Source organism: Manduca sexta, chromosome 28 (assembly GCF_014839805.1).
Source record: "Manduca sexta isolate Smith_Timp_Sample1 chromosome 28, JHU_Msex_v1.0, whole genome shotgun sequence".
Lineage (NCBI taxonomy): Eukaryota > Metazoa > Arthropoda > Insecta > Lepidoptera > Sphingidae > Manduca > Manduca sexta.
In genome coordinates, this window is record NC_051142.1 from 4,392,501 (window position 1) to 4,404,040 (window position 11,540).

The 11,540-nt window shown below is 39.1% G+C and overlaps 2 protein-coding genes across 2 annotated transcripts; both read left to right on the forward strand.

Moving 5' to 3' along the window:
- The first annotated feature begins 1,834 nt into the window (after positions 1 to 1,834).
- LOC119190943 lies at positions 1,835 to 3,577 on the forward strand. The gene is made up of 2 exons (XM_037444483.1): positions 1,835 to 2,389; positions 2,805 to 3,577. Exons 1-2 carry the CDS (start codon positions 1,838 to 1,840, stop codon positions 2,808 to 2,810), a joined length of 558 nt encoding a protein of 185 aa, XP_037300380.1. The 5' UTR covers positions 1,835 to 1,837; the 3' UTR covers positions 2,811 to 3,577.
- Positions 3,578 to 4,043: 466 nt separating this feature from the next.
- LOC119190992 (uncharacterized protein K02A2.6-like) lies at positions 4,044 to 4,796 on the forward strand. The gene has a single exon (XM_037444685.1). It carries the CDS (start codon positions 4,044 to 4,046, stop codon positions 4,794 to 4,796), a length of 753 nt encoding a protein of 250 aa, XP_037300582.1.
- The last annotated feature ends 6,744 nt before the right edge of the window (positions 4,797 to 11,540 follow it).

Sequence of the window (11,540 nt, forward strand, 5' to 3'; positions counted from 1 at the left end):
CAAGTGAGTTGTGTTGATTCATGCGTAATGTGTCAGGGAATATTGCTTAGAGATTATAATTTTATGAAGGATTTTCCATCCAAGTTCATCACCATCCAAATCAACATTATTGACAGAAACATGCAATAGAAATGAAATTGGAACTATTTTTATGCTTTCAGAATGTAATGCGCAAACCAAATAAAAGGTCATATTAATGATTTGGCTTTAGTATAGTCTAGACCCACTATTTACTCGAAATTAATATAAGTACGTAAAATCTTAGAAACAACATACTATACCTATACAACAAAAATTTTAACGAGCCTTGTTTACTTAAGAAAATTGCTGCAAGCACACCACACCCACACATATTAATTGGTTGATTAAGTAAAACGACAATCTTACAACAACAAACCTGCCTATAACATACATTGTGCAAATATCTCGAAAGTATAATAACAAAAGCTATTGTACGTATAAATATATTTAGAGAAGTATTCTTGTTATATTTACAATTAGGTCTCGGAGGAGATCTTTCGCTGCCAGCCGTGGTCGCTTCCATGGTCGGCGGCCAAAGATCCTGGCGTGCGGTGGCCCACTTTTGTGAGGTAGTCATCTCGCAGAAGGAGAGTGCCGAGAGGGATCGGGAGAGAGAAGATCCCTCCCGCCGCCAGAGGAGACGTAGGAGGCGCCGGGCGGACGACTGACCGGCGTCTCCCGCCCTGTGGAATGGGGGCGTTTGGAGAATTCCACCACGGTATCCCCTGCCTGTCGTAAAGGCGACTAATAGGGGCCATCGGGGGTCGTCGGCGGGCGGCTGGGGGCCGTCCGCCCTTAGTGTACGTTGTGCACATCTCGCACATTGTGATGACCCCGAGATGGACGGCAGCGTGGAAGGTAGGCCTCATGCTGCCGTTGACGCCGAGCGTCCTTCGGTTACGCGGGGCTTCTGAGCCCCCCCATAGGGAGAACAGGCCGCAACAGGCGGCACCGCGCAGGGACGACTGCGGACGAAAACTTAAACATTTCAGTCAGAGGAAGCCCACAGTCGTCCCTAATGCGCCGAAGACGGCCACCGCGGAGTTTTAGTTGGTATGCCGTGCGTGTATATAGGTTAGGGACTCGGCCCGGCGGTCACCCGAAGGTCAAGATCAAATCCGGGTGGCTCAACGCCGAGCCGTAAGGCACGGTGACCCCAACATAACTGCTCAGTCGCCCCCCCCCCCCGAAGGCTGGGCGGCAGTCATAAGGAACTTTCTCCGTGTAGTGTATAAAATACTCGTATGAATTATAACGAGCGGTGGCGGGTAGGTTTAAGAAATGAGTTCGAAATACACTTTGTACGCGGACGTTGTGTTTTATTAATTCTCCCAGTAATTCCTAGAAATACTACATTGGCGACGAGGAAAATTCTGGATAGTGCAGGAAATAGTATACAGAACAATGTCTATTGGTAAAATTCGCGAGTTTGACATTCAGTCGGGTACGTGGTCATCATACGTGGATCGACTCGAGATGTATTTTAAGGCAAACGATATCAAAGATGAGTTGAAGCTGCCTACAATGATATCAGCAATGGGAGATGAAGCGTACGAACTCTTGGTAAACCTGGCAAGTCCGAAGAAACCGGCGGAACTAACATTTGATGGAGCCAGTGACTTGCTGCGTCAACACCTACAGCCAACTCCGTCAGTGCTCGCGGAAGGTACAGATTCAGACAGCGGAGACAGCTTCCTGAGGAAAGTATTGCGGATTATGTGGCTGAATTAAAAAAATTGGCCAGGAAGTGCGAGTTTAAGGAGGAATTAAACGGGAATTTACGGGATCAGTTTGTTTGCGGACTTAAGGGGACATAATGCGACAACGGTTGTTTGCGGAGGACGGAAATATAGATTTTGTAAGTGCAGTAAGACTAGCGACGTCATTAGAAGCAGCAGAGCGAGATGCAGCGGCGGTGGAGGCGGGAAGCGGGTCAGAGGTGTTGGAAAATGCCAAAGTGCACAAAATATCGGCGCAGGTAACGGCCCGGGGACAAAGCGTACGCGGAAGCGGCGGGCGTCACACGCGACCGGGTCGCGGCGGCGCGGTCTGGAAAGGCGCACATAAGGTTGCGGTGGTGGAAACGCAGCTTCCGAATCGTGTCAACAACGATTCCTGCAAGGGCTGTGGGTCGACGAGTCATCTATATGAGGGGTGTAGATTCCGATATTTCGTCTGCAGCAGGTGCAAAAATGCGGGTCATCTGCGCCGGATGTGTCCGAAAGCAGCTCGTGGATCAGTGCGTGGTGAATACTATAGTGATAGGAAGTTCCACTATGGGGAGGTCGATGTTAGCGATCGATCATCGGAGGAGGTGGAGGACGCCAGCATGGATTTACATCACTTAAATTTGCGGGATTACAAGGCGGTGAGTTATCCCATTTCACTGGACGGCGAGGTCATTAATATGGAAATAGACACTGGAACGGCTATATCGTGCATCAGTAAAAATACTTATGATGAACATTTTAGACATCGGCCTATACGACCGTATAATTTATGTTTAAAATTCATAGATGGTTCAAAAATTCAACCGTTAGGTGTCATAAAGCCCTTAGTTACACACGGTAGTATAACCAAAAATTTAGAGTTATTTATTATCAGTGGGGTACTGCTTCCTTGTTAGGTAGACAGTGGCTTGCAGAGCTGAGAATCTCAGTCCCTGAATTAAAAACGAATATTGTTAAAAGACGTAATATTATAACTAGTCGGAATGATAGTTGCAGTGTGTTTCATAACAAGAGTGTAAAACTAAATAATAAAATTGAGATATTGTTGGACAGGTATAAGAATTTGTTCGACGGTAGCCTGGGGAAGTTCACGGGGGGCAAGGCAACGCTACGGGTGCGGGAAGGGGCGGCGCCGGTATTCCATCGCGCGCGCCCATTGCCATTTGCGCTGCGCGAGCGCGTCGACGCCGAGATTGACGCGATGCTTCGCGATGGAATAATTGAACCAGTCGATTGTTCGGAGTGGGCATCACCACTAGTCCCCGTAAATAAGTCGGATGGGGCACTCAGGGTTTGTGTAGACTATAAGACTACTGTTAACCCGGTTTTGCTGGTCGACCGGTATCCGTTACCCAGAATTGACGATGTACTGGTAGTATTAAATGGCAGTCAGTATTTTAGTAAAATCGATTTATCTCAATCGTATAATCAAATTGAGTTGGATGACTCTAAAAAGTACACCGTTATTAACACTCATCGGGGCTTATTTATATATAACCGTTTAGTTTTTGGGCTATCGTCCAGTCCAGGGATATTCCAGCGTATTATGACAAATTTACTTACAGGTATACCTAATGTGGCGGTGTTCATTGATGATGTCATAATAGGGGGCCAAACGGAATTAGAACATTTAGAAGCTTTGGAAATGGTATTCAAGCGCCTATTTGACAGTGGCTTAAGATTAAAAAAATCGAAATGCGTTTTTATAGCTCAGGAGGTATCGTATTTAGGATATATAATTTCAAAGGATGGTATAAAGGCAGACCCCGCGAAAATCGAAGCGATCGTAAAAATTCCTAGACCAATAAATGTCTCTGACTTACGTTCATTTTGGGGTTGGCAAATTTTTTTGCTAAGTTTGTTAAGAATTTTAGTCTCAGATTAGTGCCATTGTATAATTTACTTCGGAAAAATGTAAAGTGGGAATGGAAACAAGACTGTGAAGAAGCCTTTATAGGAATTAAAAATATTTTAACTAGTTCAAAGGTCTTGGCACATTATGATCCAAATAAACCTCTTATTGTGACGTGTGACGCAAGTGCGGTGGGGCTGGGGGGCGTGTTGTCGCAGCCGAGCGGCGGAAGCCGAGGCGGACCCGAACGCCCGGTCGCGTTCGTATCGCGGACACTTACCAAAGCGGAACAAAATTACTCGCAAATCCATAAAGAGGCATTAGCTATAATATTTTGTATGAAAAAGTTCCATCAATACGTTTTTGGTAGACGTTTTGTACTACGCACAGATCATAAACCGCTGGTATCGATTTTTGGCCCTCATGTGGGCATTCCTACCATGACTGCTAGTCGGATGCAAAGGTGGGCAATTATTTTATCGGCGTATAGTTATGATATCGAATACGTTAAGACGGACGAGAATACAGCGGACGGCCTGTCACGACTGCCCGTGCGCAGAGATAACAAACCGGTTTCTGCGATGCCGGAACAAACTTATTTACATTTTGCGCAGGATACATTGTTATTAGATTATAACGAAATTAAAAGATGTACTGCTAGAGACCCTATCTTAGGCAGGTTGTTAGGATTTATACGAGACGGATGGCCTACGGATTGCGAAATTAGTGTCATGCAACCTTATTTTAATAGGAAGAATGAGTTATATGAAGAACTCGGTTGCGTTATGTGGGGTCACAGGGTTGTAGTACCGGAGGGATGTCGGGAAAGGGTACTAAAAATTTTACATGAACCTCACATGGGTATTGTTAAGTCTAAAGGTTTAGGCCGAAGTTATGTGTGGTGGCCGGGTATTGATGAGGCTATCGAGGTTATGTGTCGTGAGTGCGCGACATGTGCAGCACATGCCGATGCGCCCCCGCGCCAGGCGCCTCGTCCGTGGCCCTGGCCGTCCAAACCGTGGGCTAGGCTACATTTAGACTTCTTGGGACCTATTTTTGGACAGACATATTTAGTAGTTATTGATTCGATGTCAAAGTGGGTGGAAATTTTTAATGTATCTGGTACAACAGCAACAAGTACCATTACTAAATTGCTGGAACTTTGGAGTAGGTGGGGATACCGCGACAAATAGTGACAGATAACGGTCCACCGTTTACGAGTTCGGAATTTCAAGAATTCCTTAAAAATTATGGGGTAGATCACATATTTACCGCACCATATCATCCAGCATCAAATGGTGCTGCCGAGAATGCGGTTAAAACGCTTAAAAGAGTCATCAAAAAAGCCTATTTCGAGAAAAAGAATATTATGAAAGCTTTATATACATTCTTACTGTATTACAGAAATACCCCCCATTCATCTACAGGCGAATGTCCAGCGACGCTAATGTTAGGTAGGCGTGTAAGAACGAGGTTAGACATACTAAAGCCGGATTTAACATCACGCATGAATCAGGTGCAAAAGCAGCAGGTAGAAAACGCGGGTGGGGCGGAGAGGGTTTTAGTATCGGGAGAACCAGTTTGGTATAGGCAATTTCTTAAAGGGGAGAAGTGGCTACCGGGGAAAGTAGAACGACAGATTGGTCCATCTAATTTTAGAGTTTCCGATGAAAAGGGTAACCAAGTACATCGTCACATCGACCAGGTAAAGCGTAGAACTAGAAACTCATTGGTCTTCCCAAGCCCGGAATGCCTTTCTCCTATGACCAGTCCGCCCGAATCTGGGCCGGGGAGTGATGGCAAGGACGAGACCATTACATCCAGGGCGACACCTTTAGCGGTTGGGGAACTCGAACGAGCGGCTCAGGAGCAGCCTTCTAGTGCAATTGAGGGTCATGAGGACGGTGCCTTTGAACCTAAACCCCTTGGACTTCCTCAACAGCGCCAAGATCACACAAACTCTCGGCCCATAAGACAATGTAGGTTAAATAATCCTGTTAATTACAAATGTTAAGCCTATTTACTAAGTTAGTTAAGTTTACGTATTGAGTGATAATAAATTGTCAAATTTGTTAAAAATTGTTGTTATTAGAATAGTACTTTGATTGTAAATTTCATAAAGTAAGTGTGGAGGAGTGTAGTGTATAAAATACTCGTATGAATTATAACGAGCGGTGGCGGGTAGGTTTAAGAAATGAGTTCGAAATACACTTTGTACGCGGACGTTGTGTTTTATTAATTCTCCCAGTAATTCCTAGAAATACTACACTCCGCGAAAACAAAAAAAAAAAAAAAAAAGTAGGTTAACGAGAGTGAATGTTTTGTGATCTTCGCCGCTCATAAATGTCTATGATCATATAATAATTATTGTAGATATTTTTTCGACCTTACATTCTTACACACAATACGCATAATTCTTAAATAACCCCGCATTATTGCCGTCCTTATTTATTTGAACTATAAACAACAATAAATATATTTTTGATATAGCAAAAGAATCTTATCAAATAACGGAGCAGATATGAACGGTCGCTTTTGTTCAATATACGAACCTACGTAAAACAATAAACTCTAAGCTTGTATACTAATTGCATTTTTTGTCGAAAATGTATCAGTCGTTTCATTCGTTTGTGGCAACTCTTACTGTTTTTTTTTTAGTAAACATCAACCTCTAAGCGTAAGCCTCGTAAATCAGCCGCTGTCTTCCACGACCTCTATTTCTAATGCATATACGCTGTAAGTTCCAGCTTAGAGACCTAATACCTAAAAGTAACCTAGAATTTAGGGCCGAAGGTATTACTGAGAGAGATAAAATATTTCGAAATTAGTACTTAATATGTTATATAGGTAAAATAAAAAAAAACATTCAAGTTTGATTTGTAGCATTATATTGTAAAATGCGTACACTGAATATAAAATATTTCCAGAATAATAGTTTTTTATTTTTGCGCGACTGTTAGACATTAAAATAAAACTATTTTACGGATTTTATCATGTTTTTTTTTATATTATTATATTTTGCTTCAAGAATTCGAAAATTAGCGTGTTCAAACATTTCAAAAAATTAATTTCTTCATCTTTATAATGTAGTCACATGAACTTATAAATTTTCCAATGAGACTGAAGCTGCATCATAAATTGTTGATTGACCTGCTTCTGGTGCCAAGGTCATCAGCCCGTGCCGAAATATCGCTAATTATTATCACAAACAGTCCATTATCATCAGTTAATTGATTCAGTGCTGCAATCCGCTATCGTTGCGCTGCAATTAGCTGGCTATGTATAATTACGTTAGAACGTGTATGGAGACCGCACATTAATACCTTTTACACCCAAGAGCCTGCATAATTGAATTAATTACTGTATAAATAACGTATGAACAAAGACGCTCGGGATGTGGTAATGGTTCGGAAGTGTTTTGTTCTGAATGTATTGGAATTAGTTATGTGCATTTGTTTTTTATTAAACTGACTATTCGTAATACAGTAGTTAGGTCCGTTTTACTCTGAAGTATGAATTACAGTGACTTTCCATACCTATAAAGATTTCGATCTTTCTGATCCGAATTGCACTGCATGGAACTGTACTAATACCAGTTAGTGAGGTATATGTACTTTAAAACTGGTTGTTATGGCTACAGTTTGTAGACTGTGGCGCTTCATAAAGCTTCTAGATTATATCATTCCGTTGTATAAAAAAAATTAGACAGATGTAACGCTGAGCGAATTCGGATTAGGAAAATACAAAGGTTTTTCGATCCGTCGCCCCTCGGTTCCGCAAACTGCTGGACCTATGAAGCGACTCGTAACATACACGAAAAATGCAATTTCGCGTCCTAAATTACGACGAGTGCAGCAGTACAGGAAATAAACAACAGAGGTTTTTTTTTCACAGCTAAAATTGGCTCCTCTTTGAGCACATGAATATTACTTTGGTGTGTCGACCGTTCAAAATAAAGAACATATGCAATACTGTGAATTTTATTAAGAGGTAATTTAGTATTACCATACGATCATGCTACCTGGATAATCATTGCTATGGATACGATATTTCCCAATGGATTTCCCGTATCACGATACTACAATTAAACTCTCTAAATCTCTCTAGCTTTAGCTGAAATTATTGGCGAATGAGACTTATTCCAAATAAACTCGAATTTAAGCAACGAATAACACGTCATCTTATATAAATGATAAATGAATTGAATATAACTATATAAGTAAGTAAGTACTTAAATTACTGATTTTTTTTAAATATAGAGATTAATTGATTGTGGTTCGGGCATATTTCCAATAGAGGAAAACTCACTTTTATTTGATTCAGCTGTCAACAGTATTCAGCATTCATATCCATGATCTAATAGGTTTTAAACCATACATAGGTATGCTACTAAACTACCTAGTCCATAATTTTGAAATCTTATATATTTGTAGATACTGCGTCTTTGCCACAAAACACAGTATCCTGTTATTTAATTTCATCGAAAAACATTTTGCAGCGTCTCGTCGCCCCATTTATTTATTGGACTGGAACTATTTAGGGAATGGACAGGAAATGGATTGGCGATGACAACGCGTCTCCTTATCTCTTACTGTGTGCTCGACAGCTCTTCAAACTGTTACGGGTTTCTACGGATTATATGATTACGTTCATCGGCTTGTTTTAACTATAACTAGGTTTACAAGGCATTACTGGTGTCAGTAATAAACTATGGAATAAAAAATGCCAGAGATATCAAATATATTAAAGTAGATAAACTCTGGTGTGTTTTAAACAAAGGGCAATGGATTTCTACGAAATATTTGGGAATTTATATGTTTTGTTAAATACCTTAATGTTTGCTGTATTTGTTCGTTATTTTAATATCTTTCAGGCGTAACAGTAAACTTTAGGTACAGACTAGATGTTGTTCGCAGCACCGCCCGCTTGAATATCCATTCTTTGGATAAGTCTCACTGTGCACATACTTTTCCCGGATAAAAAGTATTCTTTAGTTGATCCAGGACAAGGTTTATCTGTTTGTCAAATTCAAATCCGCTCCATTTTCTTTTACTTATAACAAACTTTCAAAGCCTACGCAAATTTTTCACATTGATAATATTAGTAAGGTAAATGTGTTTAAAATATGTATATGATAATTTTAAAAGTAAATAAATAACAGGCATTTGTACATTTGAATTAACGAGTACCTCGAATATCATGAGAAAATACAAATAGCTACCGTTCAGACGAATAATATTATTGTTCGTGGAATGAACTGTAGTACATTAATTGAATTATTTTTAAACACAGAGCATGAGCTTAACATAATATCGCTCGAGGGTATTATGGACCTTCTGCCACGCTTATCCTGTCTCCATTGAAGTGATTTCTCGTTGTAATATGGTTACATGTGTTATGACCTTCATGTTTTCATGAAAACTTTTTATATCGCAGTCTTCAAAACATGTTACCAGGTAAATGTGTATTATGCCTTCAAGTAAAGGAGGACTTTATTTAGTTTCATAGACAGATCCTACGACTATATTTTACTAGGTAGCATTATATTACCATTATTTTGCCTTTATAATATCACTAAACTATTTTTCGAGAGTCCAAAAGAGCCTTAACAGTTTAAATTAACTTAAAATTTTATTATTCCTAACAAATTCTTCAATATTTAAGTATTTAATATTCACAATATATCCCATTTAAATAACGAAATTTGGGGGCTTTATGAAATTGTACTTTTAATCTCGCTGCCCTACCCTTTGAATCATCTAGTACACAATTTTATGTAACAGATAATGCTCTTGTGTAAATTTGAAACTGGAAAAGTTTTAAGCGTAAATCGTTTGGCAAAGCCCCATTTAAAGCGGATCACAATTGTTACGCCGACATATAACTCAGTAATACCGATTCTAAACAGTTTTTTTTATCATTTATCTAGACAAAATTATGACATTGGTATCGAAAAAAAGCGAGTTTGTAAAATGTAAAGGTTCATAGTATTAACAACCCCTATCATTACTCCACAGACACCACAATGTATGTGGAAACATTAAGTTGCCAAGGAGGCAAGATATTATGTGTCAGAGATACCGTAGGGATAGCAAATGCAGTTTAAAAATGCCCCTTAGGACAAGAGTCGATCTGCATCATCGTGGACGTAATTTAAAATTGGAAGCTGGCGTTATAGATGGCAAATGAACTCTATCCATAGATGCTACTGGATAGAGAGTATCTACGTAGTTGTTTAAAACTCATGTATAGCCAGTGTAATTAGCGAGAATAGGGGACCGGCCTATGCTTGATTTTGTACATTATTGTATATGTTATGGTTAATAATACGAAAAAGAAGCACTCCTGCGAAAACTGCATAAAAATTGGTTAAAAAATGAGCGAGTAATTCATATTTAAAATATTGTAACGTGCAGAAGTGGGCGCGATGTGGGGATATCGCTTCATCTCTTTCTTTCGCACGCGTCGTAATTCCCGATGACATCACATGTGGGTATTTCGTCTCTTTTCTGTTTCTTATTAATTACCCCTTCCACCGAAATTCAAAGACTTATAACTTATTGATTTTTTTATCCGATTTTAATAATTTCTTCTGTGTTATAATTTATATTATGTAAATATTTGATAATAGTAGGGAACAAAAATGAGTCCGGTACCCTATTATAATATTTCACAACCAATTGCGGTTTCCTTTTTTAAAATATCGTATTTAAGTACTGGTGGTGTGTTAGCCACATCATTCAGTTGAATAAAAAACTCTGTACATAAGTTTATTGCGTTGCCGATATCAGTTACGATATACACAAACAAATAAAGTTCCAATCAGGAATCGAGCTTATAGTCTGTGACGTCAAAGGCAGAGCTCTTCTCAGAGCTAATTTAGTCATGAAATATTATCCAGGGATTCGGGTTTTCGTTCGTCGTACCCAGATGAGAAATATCAGATTTCATTTCTCTTTTCTTGGAATATAGTTCAACGACCTTTTCAATGTAATTATAAGGTATTATTTATTGCCTAGTGATTTTATAAGTTTCGTGATGGAAGGTCCCGTAGCGACATTTATTTATTATTCATAAATCACTAAGAAAAGTTGCGGAAACTTACCTAACAAAACGTAACATCATTTGTTTGAAATAAAGTAAATGGAAGGAAGTGAAGTTTTATCGAGTTCACAAACCATTTATTTCATTTTATTATTTTCCTGTTTCGGTTCCGCACTGTTTGAAGTAATAAGCATGTACTCATAATCATTATTCATACTTCTTATATTATATACACACTGTTCAGTGAAAAGTGTACCTACAGTATCATTTAATATCTGCAGAAACTTTGTGTTACGCGTTTACACACATAACTTGATTTTACTTGAAAGATGTTAAATTACTAAATTGAAAATCATATCGCACATTTACATCCTCCCTGCTGTAAAAATGCATATTACGTAATATATTCACGATTATTAAATAAGTATATTGTACACAGTCCAATCGAAATGTTAAAAATAAACACACATGAAGGTCAGTATATAAAAAAAAGAAAATCGTCGTAATTTTTAATGATTAAATTTAATTAAACTGTATCGGATTAGACTTACGTACACTAGATTATTATATAATTGTTTTTTTTTTTGTTTTAACACGCTTATACTCGTATCTGTCATTACTTAGATACTACCGATATCATCTTCTTCTATTATATTATGGCTGCCACTGTTTATATGTCGGTGATTTTGCCAATTTCGAGTAATAATAGCCGATACAAAAAAAGAGACTATAAAATCAGATCGCCATTTTGTCTACCTACTACTGATGTCATTCTGAAAAGTATTCACTAATAGAAAGCTTCAATGGTATAATTGATTTCTATACGCTCTCGCGGTGGCGTAGTAGCACGTATTGTATACGCGGTACGAATACTGCATTAAGGTTTCGGGTTC